This window comes from Phoxinus phoxinus (assembly GCF_949152265.1).
Source record: "Phoxinus phoxinus genome assembly, chromosome: 12".
In the NCBI taxonomy this organism is placed as follows: domain Eukaryota; kingdom Metazoa; phylum Chordata; class Actinopteri; order Cypriniformes; family Leuciscidae; genus Phoxinus; species Phoxinus phoxinus.
This window is the reverse complement of record NC_136887.1, coordinates 19,705,361-19,729,104: the sequence shown is the minus strand read 5'-3', so window position 1 is coordinate 19,729,104 and position 23,744 is coordinate 19,705,361. Positions and strand designations below refer to the sequence as shown.

The 23,744-nt window shown below is 37.3% G+C and overlaps 1 protein-coding gene and 1 long non-coding RNA gene across 4 annotated transcripts in view; one reads left to right on the top strand and one right to left on the bottom strand.

The window, feature by feature from the left end:
• Window positions 1-17,141, bottom strand: part of lnx2b (ligand of numb-protein X 2b) — a 24,985-nt gene extending 7,844 nt beyond the window's left edge. The window contains exons 1-5 of one of the 3 annotated variants that reach the window (XM_079631163.1): window positions 16,837-17,040; window positions 10,782-10,893; window positions 4,369-4,915; window positions 2,965-3,158; window positions 1,631-1,827 (exon numbers count right to left, since the gene is read on the bottom strand). In XM_079631163.1, the coding sequence (XP_079487289.1) occupies window positions 1,631-1,827; window positions 2,965-3,158; window positions 4,369-4,763 (786 nt within the window). In that variant the 5' untranslated portion in view covers window positions 4,764-4,915; window positions 10,782-10,893; window positions 16,837-17,040. Of the gene's footprint in view, window positions 1-1,630; window positions 1,828-2,964; window positions 3,159-4,368; window positions 4,916-5,764; window positions 5,947-10,781; window positions 10,894-16,836 lie in introns of those variants that run through there. The other 2 variants (XM_079631161.1, XM_079631162.1) reach the window with 2 other exon arrangements.
• On the top strand, window positions 17,011-23,744 carry LOC307008404. Its single transcript, XR_013799813.1, has 5 exons — window positions 17,011-17,109; window positions 18,295-18,410; window positions 18,741-18,838; window positions 21,066-21,122; window positions 23,659-23,744. It is a non-coding gene; the product is annotated as an uncharacterized lncRNA (long non-coding RNA).

Genomic DNA, 23,744 nt, shown 5'->3' with positions numbered 1-23,744 from the left:
TACTGATAAAAAAAAAAAAAAGATGTTGCTCACTGAAGATTTTATTCAGGATTACAGCGAATGGCTTTGATCAAAACAAATAACAAAAGCAGTGCTCGCTATGCGTTTTCATCCATATTCGGTGTTATACTGATATGGAAGTAGTGATGGTAGGGTTAGGATTGGGATTAGGATTATTTTAACAGCACCTACTAGGGTCACATAATTCGGCACAACACCGGGCACCCCCAGCATTAAATGCAGAAGCAAAGGAAAGAACATCCAATCACAACTATTCACAGTTTGACTGCCGCTACAGATCTGTGTCTGTTACAGATCGTTTGATATGTATTGAGAATTTATACAAATACCCAGTACATATCAAACAATCTGTAACAGACAAAGCAATAGTGACACATGGCAAAAAATATTGTTACTCACACTTGTTGTTGTGACATTGCTGTCGAATCTAATACAGTAGTCAATGCATAATCTTTTATTTTCAGGTTCTCTAAAAAGCCTGCGCCAAACGAATCCGCAGTAAAAAGAACCAAACCTACGTTATGACGTGATCTGGAGTGCAGTCTGTCGCCGTACTATTCCTTCATAACGTGACAAAATCGAAAACGAGTTGGTTTGGCAGCTTAGTTTCAATAGTTTTTGGACTAACAAGGAAAGTTTTAGTTTTTAAATTTCCAGGATATTTTTTATAGTACAATGACCTCTTAAATGTCAAAAGATTAATGAAAATTTGCTTTCTCAACTAATGACCCCTTTGAGATCCAACAAGTACATTTTATTCTCTTTAAAAAACACCATATTAATAGAGCCTAAAATAATGCTGTTTTTTATGCTTCTGCTTATGACAAAAAAAGCCTTCCTGCCTAAGGCTTGGAACAGCCCTTTGCGATGATCAATGCCGTGTTGAACCAGAAGGGGAAAAGAGAGATTCCATTTCAAGAAATAAGATATGCAAGTCATCCACAGATCTCTTTACAAGCCATAGCTCCCTAAAAAAAAAAAGTCAAAGGAGCTCCGTTTGGGATACAGATCATCCTAGGGCTGTCAGTTGGCCTAATATAAATTTCCATATATATGATCTCAGAGAAGACAAGATGAGCTGGAGGCATTCATTCAAACTCAAGGTTGAATTTGAATGCGCCGTGCTGGTTTCCTTTACTAAGGCATTGCATTCCCGGACTACCAGGGGAAGAAATCCTAGGAGAGCGTAGGATTGTGGGAACAAGAATGTGAATTTGCTGAACTTAACTGAATTGTAATTGAGAAGCAATACTGTGTAACTTAGCTTTTAAAAAGGTGCCTTCAGTAGTTTGGTTTTAAATTAAAAAGTCTTACAAAAACAAATGCATTGCAATTTTGTGAAGTCATCTGAATGGTGTACAATTACATGAGATGAAGAATGCATTTATTTTTTTATTATGTTATATATAAAAAAAAAAGGTTAATACGTGTCACGTCCCTCAATGTTTCACTATCCGTGTGCTCATACTAACTAAACATATTTGTAATTACAATTCAGTTCAGTTCAGCAAATTCACATTCTTGTTCCCACAATCCTACGCTCTCCTAGGATTTCTTCCCCTGGTAGTCCGGGATTCTAAATGGTGTGGTGAGCTGAGATATGCCTCACCTCTAGAATATGATCTCCAGGAGCCAGCTTGCCATCTCGTGCAGCCAGTGAATCACGCACAATCTCCTGAATGACGATGTTGCCCAAGGGTGTGTCCTTCCCTCCCACGATACGCAATCCCAAATCCTCTTCTGTATCCTCTCGTAACAGCTCCACCACAGTTGCCTCTGCCACAAGACTGGACCTCAGGGGGGTGTCTGGGAAACCAACAGACCATCAAGAACCCGATTTAGTGAACAAATGCTTACAACAACTAAGTATTGCAACAAATAGCAGTCACTCATGCAGTTTGTTTACGACTGCTTTGGAATGAGCCTAAGGAAGCACACAAATATATGATGTAATATTCCCAGGAGATAATGAGATAGTTGCTAGGTAACTTTATGACTAACATAATTTCCATTCATTCAGAAGACAGGTCCAGACTCCCTCCAGGTGTTTTAGAGCTTCAGGCAGATAAAAGTTGGAGTGAATCTCCATGAGTATACATGTTCTCAGACAGTGACAATTGTTGGCTTTAATGCCATAATGCATTTCACTGGAATATTAACATCCTGACACTCCTCAGCCATCTACTCAAGATAAAGGGCCACATGAAAGATACCCTCTGTTTTTGGTTTACCCAAAAGTAAACACAGCTGCAAATCAATTTCCTCTGCTTTTCACCGTCAGTGCTACACTCTTCTCACCTTTCCTTCTGAGCTACCACAAATCAAAAACTACTGTGTAAAAAAAAAAAAAAAAAAAAAAAAAAAAAACGCCAATGAGCTTTATTATTTTTTACATCTAATCCTTACCAGGTGATGAACCGAACAGAGAAAACAGAGATATTATACAAATATTATTTATGTAGAGATACAGCAATATTACATTTCTAGCCGTTGCAGATAAGCCAATATTTATTTCCATGTGATAACGGATAAATGAATAGCTGACATCAAATTTCTATCAAATGCTTTAAAATGCTATTTAAAATTAAAAGTGGATATTTATTGTGAGGTTTCCTAAAGATTAAATGTAACAGAGTTAATAAATAAGTGTTAATAAAGATTAAATTTAAGTGAGCATTAGAAGGAAGCTAATCTAGGTGAAGGGAAATGAGCATAAACAATTAAATATCCAATATTGACAAACACAAATTAATAATAAATAAAAACAAATCTGCAATATCATTCGATAACCATTTTGGTGCCATTATTCCTATTTTTTTTTTGTAAATACTCCTAATTTTAATTACACTTGGAATTACACATGGATCAGCTAATTCTATTCACAGGGTTTTGTTATAATCCTTGATGGACAGGTTACAAGAAAAACAGAAAGTGGTGCTATACCATCTTCACCCTCCTCAAAGGCTGGGTTGATCAGTCCAGGTTCTGAGGGTCCACTGAGTTGAGCTGTGCGTGCAATTGTTGGGGTAGATTTGGCGTCAGCTAAATCTCCATCCGATTTGCTTCCTTTAAACTCATTCCAGGAAGGTCTCTTTTTTTTCTCCGCCTCCTCCCTGAGTCGTTTGAAGGCAGGACATCTGAAAAAGAGGGAAGTGGAGCACAGTGAAAGAGAGAGAACTTCAGCATCATTACTCAGTGGCCTGCCGTTAATTAACCTACAAGACATTCCTTACCAGATGGCAGCCACAGTAACTAAAAATATCCTAAACATGCACCAATGCTGACTACTGCTGTGGATCTGCCATATTCAGGAGTCAGCAGAAAACAGCAGCAAAAAACAAACAAATCAATGGTTAATTGTTTCAGTGCAAAGCTACATAGCATTTATCTATGAGTTTAGATGAACATGCTTAGGGAGTGGGAATTCTAAGTACAGAAACAAGAGGAGCTATGCAGATGAAGAGATGAACAGGCTTTTCTGCTGCATTGCAGGGATGGTATTGGTCAAAAAATGATCAGAATGAGGTCTAGTCTGGGTTTCACCATGTCAACACCTCCCTTCCCATCCAACAGCTGCTCTCTCTCTGTTTACATTAGGCCGTTCCTACCCACGTGAATTATCAGCCAAACAACCTTTAGTCCATGCTATTACATCACAGAAGATAAGTATGAAAAACCGGCAAAAGAAAACCCATGTACGGGAGATGAACGCTGAGGCACAGGGTCATACTAGTGTTCCATTAATGCCAAAGCCAGGGAGTTTTTATTTTTTTTGCATACCATATCATTAACTATTGCTTCTTTGCATTAGGTGGAACAACCGACTGTGGAAAGGAACTATAAGTTAGTACAAGGGAAAGTTGTGAGAGTTTATGAACTCTTAATTCCCGTAACTAAACGAGCACAAATTAAATATGTCAACTCCCATGTGTTCCTGGCAGATGGTGAACAGGATGAGCTATCTGCAGACATTCTATAGTAATCACTCATGTGCTTCCTAATTAACTCCATTATGTAAAAGTCACCCAGTTCTTTCGGGAGTTCAGCTTTATAGTCGGTCATACGGTCCACTTACGTCTATTCTCTAATCCTGTTCAGCTCTCTCAAATCTCTCTGTTCACATGAAACCTGGATAAGTGGAATTCCACACATTTTTGAGCAGCTCCCTTAATCGCTCCAGTAATTACATGTGCATATATATCCACAGACTCTTCATAACTGATTTAATTTCATTTCTACAGAACGATATCCGCATTATCTCTATCTTCATCTCTTCGAGTATGCCTTGGTGCCTTAGTGATATGTAAACATTTCATTCCATTTCAAAAAGTCGTGGCACGCACTAACCTGTTGTGCAGATGGGGCTGCAGCTCACAGCGTTGCATGCTCAGCTGGCACTCGCTGCGGAACGGGCACAGCACGGCCAGTTTGTCCAGCAGGTTACGCACCAGCAGGCTGGAAGCTCGGCATTGCTGTAGCTGAAGCCTCTGGCGGTCGACTGGACAGAAGTCTTGGTCGTGCAGGAAGTTGCTGAGGCACTGGAAGCAGTATGTGTGTCCACATGGCGTGTCCATGGGCTGCAACAGAGGCTGCAGGCAGATGTGGCACACCAGCTCGTCATCCACTTCATCCTGATATTCAAACAGGTGACTGTCATGACCTTCATGACACTGTCCACATTCCTTACACACCCGCGCCCAGGTTATGCCACCCGCCAGTGGAGCCGCCTTGGGCTCCATCATGGCCTGAAGAAGTTAATCTGGACGTCCACAGGGCTGGAGAGATTCTGCCGCTTTTTTTCAGCTTGCAAACTCTACATCAGATGAGAAGTAATCAAATATTTCCAATCCAGTAAGAGTACAAACTGCTTTCTGCTTCATCTACACCAAAGTTTCTGTTGGAAAAGAGAACAAAGAAAAACTGAAGCTCACGTCTGGCATTCTTTTTTTGGCTCATGCCGGCTGGACAGGAAATGACATGAATCCACTTAACAGCAACAATATGGGGAGAGGGCTGCAGCTGTATCCTTTCCACGAGTTTCCTCCTCAATAGCAATCCGAGTTTGGCTAACTAACACCATTTCTAAGTTTCTAAGTCATTAAACCGGTTAAGCACTGTGAAATGACAGGAGGGCAACGGTCAAAACTCACCTACTAGGTCGAACAAAGAAGCTGCTCTAAAAGGGAGTAAGAACTGAACATTAAAAGTGTAAAAATGACAAACTTTTCGGTAATGACTTCTGCATGCCCGATCTGCAGTGGACATAATCTCTGCTAAATCCATCTACAATGAATGTTTGTTCTGTAACCTTAAATACAACACACATGTGGTGTAACTCCCTGAATCCTTATGACTGAATATATAAAATTTGTTAAAAAATAAATAAATACTTTTACTTGTTTACACCACATGATATTTTTAAAGTTCAAAAAAATTACAAATGGTATTTAAGCTTTTCGAAACCAACATAAATACAAATAAGTTGGTGCATGTGTTTTAAATTAAATATTTGATCATGGACACTCTTATGTCTCAGTCTCTTATAATGATACTATAAAACGCATCTCCTTTAGAATACCATAAATATATGATAATTATACTACACCAAAAATTCCTATTCTATAGAAACAAGAGCACAATGCAATGACACAATCAACAACCGGCACTTCAAAGGATGAGCAAAACAAACACACTGTCCGCCATTAATGTGAGGTAGTAAATCTCAATCATTATTCCAACCCACCTCAGATGGCAGTGCAGTTACACTCCCCGCAGCCACTGCATGAAAAAAAGAAACTCAAGCCCAACAGCTGCGCTGGCCGCCTGCACCGACTGAAACCAGAGCTCGTCATCTCAACTAGGGACAGAGTGTGTTTGTGCGTGTGAGTGTGTATGCAAGGACATGCAGTTAAGGGGGAGCTCAACAGACTGGAGAGAAACGTTCAGAATCCGGCTGTGTCGACCCAGGAGGAGGGGTTGAGAGCGTGCATTTGTGTGTGTGTGAGAGAGACGGAGGATGAGGGGGAGTGTAGAATGCTGATGTGGTACTCGTGCAGGCAGAGCATTCTAAGAACCAAGCTCAACCTCTGGCCAATTACACTGTGTGTTATGTGTGTGTGTGTGTGTGTGTGTGTGTGTGTGTTGTCCGAGGTCAAGCAGGACATGTTTATCTCTCACTGCCCTTCTTCCTATTTTACTAATAACTGAATAGACATATCCCTGTGAGCATAATAATCCACACAAAATCAGTTATTCAAAACCTAAAAATAATAATCCTTACCACTACATTTAAATACTAAGTGGCAATACAAGTAAAATATATGCATTACTTTAAAGCTAGATAAAATACTTAACAGATATATTTAAAGGTATAGTTCACCCATAAATGTTGTCATTAATCACCCTAATTGTTTCAAACTTGTGTGAGTTTCTTTCTTCTGCTCACAAAAGAAGATATTTTAAAGAATGTAAGTAACCAGACATATGATGGCATGGCACCCATTGACTTCCATATTAGGAAATATGAAAGGCATGGGTGCTGTCAACTGTCTGGTTACCAACATTCTTTAAAATAGGGCTACCCTCGACTAAAGATTTTTCTAGTCGACTAGTACTCGTTCATTTAAGCGATTAGTACTCCTTTAACTACTCGCACATGTATATTAATAAAGCCATTTAAATCATAATACTGAGCCTTTATTTGCCTATATATTATATATATATATATATATATATATATATATATATATATACACACACACACACACACACACACTGTAAAAAATACATAGCCTACACACAGCGCTTAAAGCTTACCACAGTGCACAGTCAAAAGTAATGATTATGAATGTGTTGTGAAAAAACAGCAAGGAGACTGTCTACATTTTTTAAATGATTGATAATGTTTTCTGTGTTTTCGGCTGCAAAGATTAAGTCGACGATTCATCTCCGCTGTAGATGGATTACATCATTTGAGAATATTAGTTTTCCACTTTAATTGGTTGACAATCACTTTACATTTCAAGCTTTCTATAGATATATTACTCATGTCTGTGTGAGGCAAGTATACACTGAGTTTTTGTAATTATTTTTTTACATGCTCAAGTTTACAGAGACAACAGAAAGTGCCTCCTGTTTGTTTTCTTTATTTTAACGTTTTGTTGTTATTGTGAGTTTACACAAAAGTAGACCTTTAAGTTTTGAATAATGTATTACTCTTAACCGTATAACCAAAAATGACGGAGTATTTTAAGTTGTTTCCTCTATTATCAGGAAAAAATGCAAGTGATCACACCAGAACCTCCATGTCATGCAGTAATCGCAGTATACTTTTAAGTTCCACACTCCACACTAACACTTGGATATGCACCTAATAATAGCGCACATTTATCTAGGTTAACATTAGAGCGTGCAGTTAAGCGTTAACGAGCGAGCTTTAAAAAATTTTTGTGACTAACTGAATAACAACATTTTTGGTCGACTAAGCCTCTTCTAGTCGACTAACAATTAGTAGAATATTAGGGGGCAGCCCTACTTTAAAATACCTTCTTTTGTGTTCAACAGAATAAAAGAAACTCATACAACTTTAGGGTGAGCAAGTAATGACAAAATCTTAATTTTTTGGCTGAACTACAGTGCTTAGCATAATGAATACACCCATGCTAATGTTGACTAAAAAGAGGAATAAAAAAATAATCTTTTGGAAATTGATCTTAATGCCTTAATTAAAAAAAATTTGGAAAACCCCAACCTTTAAGGACACCAATTTTCTTTGTGAATGAATAATGTAGGCTGCTATCGTAAATAAATTAATGTTCTTCCTTAAAATACAGGGTGTATAAATCAGTACACCCCTATGTTAAATTCAGAGGCAGGCAGATTTGTATTTTTAAAGGCAAGTTATTTCATGGATCCAGGATACTATGCATCCTGATAAAGTTCCCTTGGCTTTTGGAATTAAAGTAGCCCCACATCATCACATACCCTTCACCATACCTAGAGATTGGCATGGGGTACTTTCCATAAGATCATCTCTTAATGCAAATCAAACCAGCTATTAGGCTAACTGAAATAAAACCATGCCAATCTCAGGTGAAAGGTATGTGATGATGTGGGGCTATTTTAATTCCAAAGCCCAAGGGAACTTTATCAGGATGCATATAGTAAAAATCTGCCTGCCTCTATGGGAATTTAACATAGGGGTGTCCTGACTTATGCCCTCTGTATTTTAATGTCGAAACATTAGTAAATCATAAATCTTTATTTAGAGCAGGTGAGACATAAGACAATGTCTAGATCACGGAGTGACATGACAAGCTGCTTAGCTAAAGCTAAAGGACTTCCAGGATCTGATTGCGTCACAATCATTTTATTTGAAGGTTTAACTAATGGAAACTGGTTCTCGGGTGTGGTAGGTGTAAGGATGATTTGTAGATACTAATCGGACAATGTTTTACAGCTGGAGCGCGCTTGGATTGGTTTGATCGCTCAGATTGACATCTCTTGATTTACCATAGGGTATGTTTGCACACCAACGATGTACTAAAAACTGAAAAGTTTTTCCTTTGCGCATTTCGCTTACAGGCGACAACAGTCAAAACGATCCCCAATCCCCATTCACACGGATCTGCGAAAACAATTAAAAACGCTGTAATATGATGACAGGCCAGTAGTTGTTTTCACATATTCACATTTTTGTAGTTTACACGGAGACAATAAAGGTCTCGTTTTCAAAAACATGCACTTTGAGACCCGTTTTCAAAAGTTTGCATTTTCAGGCTACCAAAACGCAGTTGTCGTGTAAATGAATGGCCAAATGCATAAAAAGTAGGGCTGTCAAAAGATTAAATGTGATTAATCGCATCCAAAATAAAAGTTTGTGTTTACATAATATATGTGTGTGTACTGTGTATAATTATTGATATATATATAAAAACACACACAATCATGTATATATTTAAGAAAAATTGGTTATATTTATATTAGGGCTGTCAGAAGATTAATCGTGATTAATCGCATCCAAAATAAAAGTTTGTGTTTACATAATATATGTGTGTGTACTGTGTATAATTATTATGTATAAATGCACACACATTCGTGTATATATTTAATAAATATTTGCATTTATACTGTATATACATTTATATAATTGATATTATATATAAATATTTTATATATAAATATAACCAATTTTTCTTAAATATATACATGATTGTGTGTGTTTTTATATATATAAATAATTATACACAGTACACACACATATATTATGTAAACACAAACTTTTATTTTGGATGCGATTAATCACGATTAATCTTTTGACAGCCCTAATTTATATATAAAATATTTATATATAATATAAATTATATAAATGTATATACAGTATATCAATGCAATTATTCCTTAAATATATACATGAATGTGTGTGTATTTATACATAATAATTCTACACAGTATACACACATATATTATGTAAACACAAACTTTTATTTTGGATGTGATTAATAACGATTAATCTTTTGACAGCCCTAATAAAAAGGTTTCCTATTCTTTGGGGCCATTTACACATCACTGCACTCTAAAAAATGCTGGGTTGTTTTAACCCAAATTTGGGTCAAACAACAAACCCAACCATCGGGTTAACATTTTTAATTAAAAAAATTTAACCCAACGGCTGGGTTTGTCCATATTTGTGTTGAAACAACCCAGTATTTTTTAGAGTGTGTTTTTTGAAAATGGTGTCGTGTAAAAACGGCCCCATAGAATAGGAGTGCACAGCTGAAACAGCGATGTAAGATCATCACTCACCCACTAGGATATTATTATTAATTGTTTATTCTATGTACTTTTATTGTGGTGTTTTATTGTAGTAGTTCTTATGTTCCATTAAATCACATGTTTGGAGGGTTTTTTGGACCCTTGGTTAATTAGGGCTGAAGACATTAATAAATTTACGTAACGCTTCCTTTTTTTTCTCATGTATTGGCTGCACATCTTGCACATGAGCCACATTCAATTAAAAAAACAGAGCAAAACTATGAACTCTAACGATAACCTTGCTTAATCGATCATCGATAATAATTTAATTGATAAAACTTAACCGTCGATTAATCGTTAGCATCCCTAATTGTTGTTATTATCGGTTTATCTGTATCTGCCATAATTTTAATATTGGTGCAGCCCTGCTGTTGCATGTTTAATAATACTATGCACCGTGGAAAAATACTGACTGATGCTTGCCGGTGTGAAATTAATTCGCCACAATGCCAGGGGTGGGCTAGGCTGTTGCTATGGTATTCTGAATGGTAGCAATTGAATTTAACAATATTCTCATCACAAGATAAGGTTTGGGCCAGATCAGTGCAAATATATGATTTTGTCACCCATTTTATCATGCCAAAATGTATAACTTGGGGATAAGGTTTTCAACATAGTAAATAGTCAAAAGTGCCTTAGTAAACACCAGTAATTAACAGCAGCCTTGATAAACAATCTATATCATAAAACCCTGAACCTTGTGGCATAGTGATGTGTTTTGTTTAAATTATTTCCACACTTGTCCACTGAAGCTGTGACCCTGGTTAAGATAGATGGACTCACCCCAGCCTCATGGGAGTATCTTACACACTTAAGACAAGTAGCTAGTTAATCTCTCCTGTCCTGTAATGATGAAGAGTTTGTGAACCTCTCAAGGTTGAACTTCACTACAAAACTCAACAAACTTAAGTTCACATACCTCCCTGAGTACACAGTTTGTCACTTACCTGTTTGTCTACTGAACAGTCACATGGACTGTTTCAAAGTCCATAGTGTTTCCAGATGTTAAGATTGCCTTGGTGCTGATATCATAATAAATGGACTATTCCTGTCCACCGCCTACAGAACAAATGGTAAATCAAAGAAAATGTGAACACCCAGTCTGAAAAGCTCTCACCTACCCAACTCAACCAGGGGCCATGAATCATTCCCTCAGACACACCCTCACAGAATGAATACAAGGGCAATGGCACAGCTCCGACAGAATGACTTAATTTGGAAAGTATGAAACTACACTGCTATATAGTCACCTGGAGTTTTTTTTATTGTCCTTCAAGCCAATAGGAACAAGTAAGAAGGATGATTAAACATTGCCTACTCTAACCATTAAAAGGGATAGTTTACCCCAAAGTGAAAATGTTGTCATTAATTACCCACCTTCATGTCGTTCCAAACCTGTAAGACTTTCTTTCATCTTCGGAAGACAAATGAAGATCTTTGATGAAATCTGAGAGCTTTCTGTACCTCCATTGACACATACGCAACTACCACTTTGACACTTCAAAAAGTTTATAAAAAGATCATAAAACGAATCCATATGAATTGAATGGTTTAGTCCACATTTTTTGAAGAAACACGATCGCTTTATATGATGAACAGATTGAATTTAAGCTTTTATTCACAAACATTCAACAACTTGCACATCAGTTGTGGTAAACAGAAGCTAAAGCATGTTCGCTTGATGTGCGAGAACCAATGAGGTTCATTCTTGTGTGTTACGCAGAACGTTTGAGCTTCCGTTAGAGCTTTAAGCAGGTTCAGTTAAGCTAAAGGGGTCGGTTCTAAAAAGAACATTATTTTGTGTATTTGGTTTAATGCAATGTGTTTGGCGGTTTTAGGTTAAAAAAGTAATTATTTTACACATACCGTACATTATTGTTGCTCCTCTACACCCCACCTTTCTGAAACGTAGTAATGGGCGATATAAACGATATGCGATATAAACAATACAAAATTGGCCAACGATAGAAATTTTAATTCTATTGCACTATCGCGATAATGCATGACGCGATGACGCAATCTACCCGCGAAATTTTGAGCCACGAGCTGCAACTGGCTGAAATGCATCATATTTGTCGTCATCTTGAGTAAACATGGCTGAAAGCGAAACGGAGGAGCTGGTGAAAAAGATCGGTGCAACATCCATTATTTGGACTTGGTTCGGATTTAAGCCGTCCGACGAGCAGCAGCAAACTATACAGACTATACAGAGTGCGTGGGGCAACAGTTCGGTAACACACACGACTAATCTGTTCTACCACCTCAAAACGAAACATGTCACTGAATACCAGCGTGTATTCACAAAATAGTGGTGTAAACAAAATCTCTGTTTGTGCCCGATTTTAAGATTCGTTGTTGTGTTGCTTTTTAACTGAGAAGACATCAGTTTTTCTGCCCGTTGCATCTTTTGTGTCCTTTAAAAAAATAGCCAAACTAAAACTACATTTGATTTTGAGTGCCTTCTGCACTGTTTTGCACTTTTTACGGTCTATGGCATGGCACTACTGTAAATAAACTTTTATACTTGAAGCATTTTCTTTAAAGGTGAAACTCAAAAAAAAATGTATATCATGCAAAAGTAACAGGTGAAACTAATATATTATATAGACTCATTACATGCAAAGTAAGATATTAAAAGCCTTTATTTGTTATAATTTTGATGATTATGGCTTACGGCTTTATGAAAACCTTTTCACAATATTCTAATTTTGAATTTGGGGTTTCATAAGCTGCTAGCCATAATGTAAACATTAGGGCTACTTAAAGTCTCTGCAGCTAGTGTACTTGAATTTTATTTATCTCCAACATTATGTTGTATAATTACAGTTTTGCACAATAAATTTTCTCAAAACTACATAAACTGTTTCTTTCTTTCTTTCTTTCAAAAAAAACCATTTAGCAGTTGTTTGGCTTTCCTTAGGGTCTGTGTAACCTGTTCTGAAATGGTTTTATTATAATTTATATATCGTGATATATATCGTTATCGCAAGAGGCTGCAATGTATATCGCAATATGGATTTTAGGCCATTTCGCCCATCCCTACTGAAACGTGTCGATTTTCACAAAGCTCATCGTTCTGAAAAGCGTGGCTCTGATTGGCCAGCGATCCAGTGCATTGTAATTGGCCCGAATACCTTAAGCGTGGAAAACCAATAATGACAGGTGATAATGTTGGTATTACTGTATCAATTCGGGCCCGAATCTGATCCGGAAAATGCAGATGACCAAGCTGATTAATTAATTTTGCCAGCGCGACTGGACTTGAATGTATCAGATTGGTTTTATTTGATTAGGAACACATACTGATTACAATGACTTATACTGTATTTTTACGCGTCGCGCTGCAATATGGGAGGAGAACACGGTGTAAACATAAAAGCATGTCTGTATTTGTGACCGTAGAAACAACATACAAGCGCTACTCTATACTGCACAAAACTCGCATTTAAATAGTCAGTAGCAAATTATTAAATTATGAAAATATACTTACAGGCTGTGTATGTTAGTCATTAGCGGCAGAATGTACTTGCAAAGATGGAATTGCCCAACTTTTTAGAATCAGCCAAGTGCACAGCCGGCCTTGTACTCTCCCACAGGAAACAGTCCTCCGAAAAATGCAGAGCACACAGTCGAATATTTTGGTAGTACTGTTCTGGAACAGTGTTGTAAATAAAGTTTCTAATTGTGTTTTCTTTTGGAAGGCCAAACAAGGTAGTTTGACTTTCGCAACGAAAAAGCGTCTTCACGACATGGCGGCGCCAGCGACAACAATACAGCAAGAACAAAAGTTATGCCTTCTTTCTTTGCGTATACATTTGGGCGGTGTTATGGAACTCTGACATCCATTCCCACATACTGACGTAGATTTGTGGGGGCGTGTTTGAATGAAGCGTTTTAGGAAAGCATGGCTGAGCCTGAACTTTTACAAAGTATATCTCTTTGCGTTTGACACTTTGTAACGGCAGATCTTATACATGCACAAACAGCTAGGCTACATAGCCTAACACACTACATAAAAAGGAAAACAAGAAAAACAAGAAATCGCATCATATGACCCCTTTAATATTCGCTTATCAATGTTTAAATGTGAATAAAAGTGGTAGTTGCGTAGCTGTCAATGGAGGGACAGAAAGCTCTTAGATTTCATGAAAGATCTTAATATGTGTTCCGAAGATGAATGAAAGTATTAAATGGGAACGACATGAGGGTAATGATGAAAGAATTTTCATTTTTGGGTGAATAGGCCTAACCCTTTAATGAATGCACTAAATCAACATTTCAAGGCTTAAAGAGGCAGTTCATTCAAACTGAAAACTGTTTCCTCATTTACTCCCATCATGCCATAACAAAAATCCTTTTTTTCTGGGAAACACAAAGAAATATAGAAAGAAGGCATAATACTAGAGTAGGGACTGACAGCTTCTGTCACCATTAGTCAGCTGCAAATATGGCTTGACCCCCCCAAAAATCTAATAAAAGGTTTCTCAGTGGTTTACAGTAGTAGCAGATGTACTTAAAAACATACTAAAAGTTGAGCAAAGTTTGACTCCATGAAAGACCCCATTTTCAAAATGGCGGCAGTCAGGTCCTTAAAATGACCATTACTCCTTTGTATTTCTCCTAGACCAGTAATACTGGTGCGGCCTGATACAAGTTTTGGCCATGTAATATTCTAATTAGTATATTTGCATGATAGATAAGTGATTACAAGTACAATTATATTTTAAAGCAATTGGTTACTACAAGCATAGCTATTTATGCGAAAAATAAGTACAATTTCCCTTAAGACTAAGTAATTGCATATTTCTCATTTCTCATATCGTTTTGCCTATAGTGTTGGTGGTTTCTGTGGTTCATGACCAATCTTTTGATTCCAATAAAGAATAAATTCATTAGAACTGTGTGGTACTGTAAAATGAGTCAAAACAGGGCTGCCGCGTGAAGGCTCATTACCGCTAACCCACTTTTTTTTATAAATATATATATTTTTTATAATGCATTTTTTTATATATATAGGCTAGCCTATATTTTTATATTATTTTCTTATTTATACATATTTTTCTATTTTCTTCAGTTGTTTCCTCTTATTCTGGTTTAATTTTTATACTTTTTTACACTGTGATATTCACTAGATTTACCATCTGAACGAAAATAGAGGCCTCTGTCCTCTGCAGCTTTGACAATGTCCACGTCTGCATCACCTGGTGCATTGATAACAGTGCAGCCCTTCTTCTCCATCTCCGTCATAAGATTGATAAGTCATTGTTTGTTGCAAGATCTGGAAAGGAAATCGTCCTTTCTTCCCACAAACTCAGTCTCTGCACGTTAGTTAACGATGATGGGGTGAGTGTTTTCACCATCTCTCTGATGCGTAATATTGTCTTTGATGGAATACACTGTGCTGCCAACAACATTTCAATGAGGCAAGCAATATCAAATGTCAGTATTATCTTCCACCATCTTCTGAATAGCTGAATTTTTTTTATTTAGTTTTGTTGGCTTTAGTATAATGCCACCTTTATACTCAAAAACATCTATAGAGGATGCAATACCTTATTCAAATTGAAATGAGTGACCATTTTAGAGGGTTCACACACGGGCCTCTGTTCGGGCTAATTCAGAGTTGTTTATGATCAAAGTTATACAACTCCAATTTGAGTTACTTTCGGGTAGAATAACTTTTACATTGAATGTCAAGTCTGTGTTTTAGAAAAAAAGGGGTATGTGTTCAAAAACACGTATGGAGTAGGAGTTACATGACATGGGCTAAATCGTTTACGTCTCTGGTTCACCCCAAACAAAGTTAAAACCTTACAGTAATTTCACAAAATCATGTATTTCATAAGTATGTAATCATGTCAGTGCAATTTAGACAAGTCCAATGGATTCATAGACCCAGAAAACATGGGGTTAGACACCAAGACTACTTGGCTAGGTCAAATAATGAAGGAGTTAGGATATTTTAAGGGCTTCCTGTCCATCTTGGAAATTACACCTTTCTAGTGATCAAACTTTGGTAAACTTTTAGTATGTTATTAAGGACACCTAATACTACAAATATCAGCTTAGAAACATTTTGTTAGAATTTTTTTTAGGGTTAGGTGTTTTCCGCCTAGATTCACTTGCATTGCATCTGCATGCTGTCATCATATTATTCCTTGCTCTATGTAAAAAGAAAGTCATACTGTACATGACCGAAGTAAGGAAGAGTAAATGATGGCAGAATATTGATTTTAGTACAAACGATACATTCAATGTTGGACCAGATGTGTAGAACACATCATCAACCTTCTTCTTTAAGAAAAAAGAAGAAAAAAAGGCACCAGTACCAAACAACCAGCAGAATAGGACAGACAGCACAACATGCATCATTTGTTTACCTTGGAAAGTCTGTTTACCGGGAAGTTATGAAACCTTCTGGAGGGGGGTATTTCACCCTTTTTATGGAGTCAACTGATAGGCAATTGGTATTAACAGCACGCTTTAAAGCACACATTAGTCTGTGTTTTACTTTAATGCCACATATAATCCAAAATAAAATAGTATCTGACTTTTCTAACCTTCTGAAATTGGTCTTCGTGGTCTGACCTACACGTTGCAGGTAGATGACACACGAGAAAGAAGCCATAAATCATTCATCAATCAGCTGACATGAGATTCTGATGGTAACCTGGACAACCGAGTGCCCTTGAATTAGCCTACGTGATGTTGGGTAAAGAAACAATAAAAAAAACCCTAATGTTTCTCTACGTAACTCTGCATAGTAACCTTTATCTTAACGTACCCAACCTCCTAAAAACATCTACAACGTGTCCGAGGTATGTCAGAAGCGGTGTAGTGTTCGCTTTGCTATTATTTAACCTTCAATGATTCACATTCAATGGTAATAAAGCAACAAAAGTAGCTTACAGCTGAAGTTAAAGAAATATTGTGAGATTAGTCTATTATGTGAGAAAAGAGACGCGATGGATATTTCGCGCTCAAGACCGAAACTCGTCTTACCTGTGAGGATTTTCCGGAAGTAATAAAACAAAGACGCGGTCGAAATATAAAACATAAACCGTCGTGACTTCGTCTATAATCCAAAATATGAATATCTCATCATATCCATTCCCATGTTCTGATAACTGGACACCACGCCAGATATTATTAAACCGTAGGCGACGCAACCATCATGAGTTTCAGTCTAACAAGTCGGATCTGACGCTTCTTTCACAGGAAGGGGATAAATTCACCTTTGGACTCAGCGCGAGCGCGTGGCGTGCAGGTGCAGAGGTGTGTGACGCTGGGGAAATGCGTAATCAGTCAAAAAATGTGAAGTTAGGATAATTCTTATAATTATCATACTGCACAGAAAGGCACATTTCAGTTTGCCTCAATGCAGGGTATGTTGTCACACCATATGTAAGTTGTCACGATGGGAACATGCTAAAACATTATATTATAGCAACATTTAAACTTTAAAATAATTACGAAACACCAAGACAGTCATGAAACAGGAAACCGCTGGAAAATTTTACATTAAAAAAATAAACAAGCCATTGTTTTGGCCAAATATTTGTTTTAGTAGGGTGGCCTAGGTGGGACAGATGTGTGCAAATTTACCAAACAATGTAGGCTACAATATACAAAACAGTAGCTACTCAATGTACTTTTTTATTTTTTTACAATAAATTTTAGAAATGTACAAAGTCTAAAACGCATGACAACTTATACACAGTCTCAATTAAAGTTTGATTTGACACTTATGACAAACACAGTCCTGAGACCAGTTCAACATTTCAGTTAAAAACTTTTCATTAGCCTATATAGTTACTTGTTTTCCATCTAGTTTTATTGCACTCACTTGTTTACTAAACAGCTATAGCAAAATATGACTTTAATTTTTATTGTTAATTTAATTTCCTAAAAGTATTATAAATCAAATACGTACTCCCAATTCTCAATGGATTAAGTTATGCGGCTTTCTCAGAGATTTGATTAATCTGCAGGACCATCTTATTTGTCTTCTGCATTACTGCAGCTATGGATATTGTGCATTCTCAAAATGTTTTGACAATAGTGTTAATGTTTTGTGTCAGCATTTCATTAGCGGCTGTGAGAATAGCTGAAGCACTCAGAAAACACTTGTATGGGCATCATTCATTTTAGAATAATGCACTTTTTCAAATGTTAAGTGTCCTCGTTCAAACAATTCATGTGTATAATTGTTTTATGGGTGCATAATTAACAAATTAATTGCAATGACCTTTGCTATATTCTCTGCGCGGTTTTCATCAACCATAACAAACCAGCAGGAGTATATCTCAAATTAAACCTTTCATAATAACTATCATTTTTAAGTGAATAGCTTCTGCGTGTTAATTCTTCTCTCCTACTAGAAATCCGAGAGAGTGGAAAAAAAAGTGTCCCTAAATGATGTCCAATAAAGTAATAATTCTTTGTTTGTGATCCTGCCAGTTAAAAGGTCTTTGACACTCAGACAGTGTCGGCCTCTACCCCCTGCAGGATGCAAGGGAAGTATCCCCTCATAAAACCTCTCTGCTGAGGCTTGTTCCCTCTGTGATTTATACCCTGTAAGTCCAGCACAGACAATGACTATTGCTGATCAAACCAATCACTGTTCAACTAGACGTTTCTTTGTTTTATCTATTCCTCAAAATACTGTACTAAGTAGTAGCATATTTGATATAAACGGAAAAGAATCAGGGTCACACCTACAGGTATATTATAGCCTTATGACAAACAAAAGCTATTTTTGAAGTTATTAATATAAATGTGTTTATATTTGTCATATTGACTAAATGTTGAATGAAACCCAACAATCCACATGCGCAAACATCACATAACCAAGTTAAATTGATTAAAAGCAAGGCAAATAAAATTGTTTTCCTGTGCCGTTGCAGAGATCAGCTGTGCCAGTGCCACATTTGTGCAGCTGTTCCCAGATGTTTACATTCACAATGGATAGGTGACTGCGAGTAAAAGCCAATCATCTGGACTGGTAAGTGGTAATAAACATTTTGGATTGAAATCTATGTGCAATCTTTATTTTATCTATAAACTAATTGGCATTTACAACCATAGCTGTATCTGATATTGGTACTACAATACATCAAATGTGAATTTTACAGAAAGGCATTTTTCAGCATTAGTAGCCTACAGTATATGTATTATAAAAGGCCATGGAATCTAAAACATTCCAGTTGTGACCCTGGCAGTTGACGGGAAAGTCTGTGTGTATGAAGACACAGCTAACGTGAAAGGACACGAAAAACAACAATAGCAACAATGAGTAACAGACTGGCCCTTTTGCTGAATCAGTCCTATTGGCTCCTCTGTTTGAGCACAACTCCAACAAATAAGAGTGAACCTGTTTGTCTTTCCTGGGATCAGTAAACATCCTCAACACAAACAGCAGTGTGAGAGAAGAAAGTCACACCACCAGGGCAGCTGCACTCTCACTGTATGTGTCTTTTGATGTCTGTAGGAGGGAACTGATAATGAAGGGTCTTACGTCTTAATTCTTTTAATTGTCTTTGTCGTTGGGTCATGAACAGGAATCAATCTTAATATATTTTAATATACATAATATTATACTTCCATCCATTCATACATTTTCTAAACCGTTTGTCCTAGACAGATGGCCAGTCCAATAACAGATTTTTTTTTCTTCTTTTTTTTGTGTTGATAATACAGAACATGTTTTACTTTGATTGCAAGAGTGCCTTGTCATCAAAGAGAAATATCTTTGCTAGATTCTTTAATGACAGTGACGACGTGAAGGCCAAGTATGGCAACCCATTGGAATTTTTCCTCTGCATTACCCCCCCCCCCCCCCCCCCCCCCACACACACACACACACACTGCATTATCACTGATGTCATTTTTGTGTTTGAACTTTCTTTCCTGTCACTGTATAATGTGTGCAAGCCAATATACATATTAATACATATTAATTGCATGTACACATGTGAACTCACGATTATCCACTGTAACGTCCTGCATCTCACTTACAGACCTGGTGCAGGTGCAGTGAATATTACAGCTCTGTTGCTAGGAGGACCAATGAAAGCACATTAACACCACAGGCAGTTCCCCCATTTTATTCAGCACAGACTCCCCTCCTCCCTCAGCCAGACAGCCAGGCATCTGTTTCAGGCTGTAGCTTGCACCCCCAGACTTCAGGCTCTGTCTGGCATCCACATGCAGGCCCTAAATCAGTGCCTAGGGAGCACGCAGACGCAGCCCACCCCCGCTATGCTTTAGTTTGACATTCGAGTGTCACTTTAACAATCTCCAGCCTTCAAATTGAGCAAATGTATTTAAAATGCATTGTGTCTTTGATTCAGTCTGCTGTGTTGCATGTTCTTTCATTGACTATTTTGCCCTGAAGTCTTGGCAAAGTTGATTTTACTAAAACGAAATTTCGATTAGTCGCATTAGGTAAATGGGAACATGATCTCTGTTTTTTTTAAGTCATAAATAATGTCCTCTACTCATGCATAACTTATCTAATTTGAGCCTAAAGTACTTTGCTCAGTGAGGCAAGTGTGCTGTGTTAACTTTTCACTCCACTTCACTCCAAAGTGAAATGGCTAATTGCCCATCTGCCATTCCTCCTGTAGCTATCTGGTTCTCCTTGAAGACATCTCCTCCAGGGCTGTGTTTGCTTGTTTGTACCTGTCATGTGGGCCTGCTTGTTCACCCAGCATGCCACTTGGTAACATCTTATCTGTTCCTTAAAGATCAAAGACCCATGGTGATCTTTATCAGCCGATATATACCTCCCCTCCTTCTTCACTCGGCCTCTATCAAAGTTCCAAAACGGTGTATACCATGCCTTTGAGCACTTTAGCCTTTCCTCTTCTTATCAACAGAGAAGGGGTTTCATTCTTCACAGTCCAATAAGGCCTTGAAACAAGAGAAAGAGACCAGACTGACCTGTGTCTTCACAGTTACATAGAAGAGCCCATTAGGGTTAACAGGGGGGTTAATTCAACATTGTAAATCTGAGCATGTTATGTACACTCCTGGTCGCTCTGTGAAGTGATTCATGTAATTCGTTATTTACCATGCTATACATTTGACTACTTTACTACTTGAGATCTTTCTCCTAGTGGATGTAATTGTTTTCATTCAATCTGGTATAATTTTTCTACCATCAAAATGTGTTTCTACCATCTCAAATTGTTCTTTTTGACGTTTTCCATGCTTTTATTCCCCGGTAGGTAATCAAGGTCCATTTATGCATTTATGGATGAGCAGACAGTGCAGACGGTCTAGGGGTAAGTTACCAAAGTCACGACCTTGCCCTGACCTGGGTTAAGGAAGTGGTCATGCAGCTTTGGACAAAGCTGTGGAGGAGAGAGACTGAGAGGCCAGGCGGTCGTGCCTGAACAATAGCCACCGCACATTCAGCCTGGGAGTTACACAAAGGCCAGAGCTGCCCCCTTCACCCTAGTCACACCTCACCATAGAGCTGGCATTTCACACTCCGCTGTGAACAGCCATTCAATCAAACTACTGTTTAACTTGTTTTTTTGGGCCTTGTTTTTTTTAGAATTGCAACATCATCTGTGTTAGACCCTGGAGCACACTGATCCGTGTTTTCTCAATTAGCTTGTAGGTTTTGAAAACCTTGAAAAACAAGGAGGCAGGGTAATTGCATTTCCTTGATATTATACAACAGTAGAAATGTTTTTACAAGCCCATATTATGTGCTGTTGTTTTGATTACAATGAAAGTAGCATTTGATTTAAATGTAGGTATTCAAATGTAGTGAAGAAAAGCCAATAACCTAACAGTAACCATTTATTAACCACATTTTAGATTAGGTTTAACTTGAAAGTGTTAGGTGTAGTTGATGCAAATAGGTTCCGTTCAAAAGTTTGGGGTTAGTAAGACTTTTTCAAAGAGATCTCATATGCTCACCAAGGGTGCATTTAGTTGATGACAATACAGTAAAAATAGTATTGTGAAATATATTTACAAGATATAATTAATTAAAATAACTTTTCTATTTGAATATATTTGAAAATATATTACTGTGGGAAATTTGAATATTGAACATATTTTAAAATGTAATTTATTAAAGCTGAATTTTCAGCAGCCATTACCCAGTCTTTAGAGTCACATGATCCTTCAGAAATCATTCCAATATATTGATGTCTTGCTTAAGAAACATCTTACTATTAATGTTGAAAATATTATGATTTTTTTTCCGTGGAAACCGTGATATATATTTTTGAAGTTTAAAAGAACAGCGTTTATTTAAATTAGACATTTTTTGCAACATGTCTTTACTGTTTCACTTAACTGTCACTTTATTATCGCTGAATAAAAACTGACCCTAGACTTTTGAATGGTAGTTTATGGTCAGAGCTAGACAAAAAAAAAAAAAAAAAAAAAAAAAGGAAGTATTGTGTTGTACCATGTAAATGGTACAGCAATTGAGTATTACAAAGTACCATATGATACAAAAATGAAAATATGATTAAAAAAAGTGGTTCATTTATGATTTATCTGTATCAGTACCAAGCATTGCACGCAAAAGTTCCTTCAGGACCACAGAAAGGCCCACATAACCAGGTACTGGTTGCAGTGAGCAGAAGATGCTCATAGTTTCATGGGGCCGACTGCTCTGTAGGGAGTCGGAGGCCCTAAAAGATTCTTTGTCTGAGTCGAGTGCCCTACAGCTAGACCTAAGAGGAGGACTCTACAAGCCCCCCCTCCTTGTTACTCAATGGACTACTCCACCCCATTACCTGTCCCGGCTCTGGATCAAGGTGTGGGGGCTGCATATCAAACAGTCTCTGACCTTTGATGTTCAGAGAAACACAAACACTGATCTGACCCGAGTCGTAACAGCTTATTTGTCCCCTTTAGTCATTCATAGCCTCCTTGTTGAATGTCTAAGCCTTCAAAGGCTCTTCTCTATTGGCCTGGCTTACAGTAGCCATGCTGGCTTTGAGAGGTCTGTGACCCACTATGCCGAAGGTCTGGAGGGAGGCCATCTGGCTTCCTGCTAGATTTGATATTGATTTATTGGTTGTACATGTGAAGATAGGAGAACACCAGCTGCTAGGAGCCCAGGTCCAGCTAGTACTTTGCAAGCCTGTATAACTAAATGGCTCTCCTGAAAGCCTCTCAGTGTTCATAATAATTATCCTTCATGACCTAAATAGCCTATATCAGGGATTCCCAAACTTTTAGTCAGCTAAACACTTTTGACCTAAAATATTTACTTATGACTTTTAAAGACCCCTTGAGATTTTAAGTTAATATTTCGATCATTTAACAACAGTTTAGCCTGTTTTGGTTCTCTGATGTTGGTTAATTTTCTTGCTGGTAAACAAATATAATATTAATATAATTGTTATATCCCTCACATGGCTGAGGGTGTGAAAGAACATTTAACTGTCAGGATTAAATGTCAGGATTTTTTAAACCCTGGTAGACATTAATATTTATTTTATATTTTATTTAAAATATATTATATTTCTAGTAAGTGTTTAATTTTGTGTTTTATTTTTTGTATTATTTTTTTATTTATTGAAAATGTTCATGATTTAATTCATTTTGATCAACCCCCAGTTTGTGAAACCCTGGCCTATATCAATCCAGTGCAATTAGACTGTATATTATACTGACATATATGATTATTACATATGTACTATTAAATAGTGTTTATTATACTTAAACATTACAAAACGAATGGCAAAATCCATAAAGTCAAGCATTTTCCCTTTCTGTGGAGTCTGGGTTAGTCAAATATCTGTCTTCCCAGGTGAAGGTTGTCAGATCAGCCCTTTTCTTTTCCAGATTATCTCTACAACCCCTCTATCTTCCCCCCTCCTCCCGTCCCACCTGGCAGCAGGCTGTGATGTGGCTGTGTTCTTGATAATGAG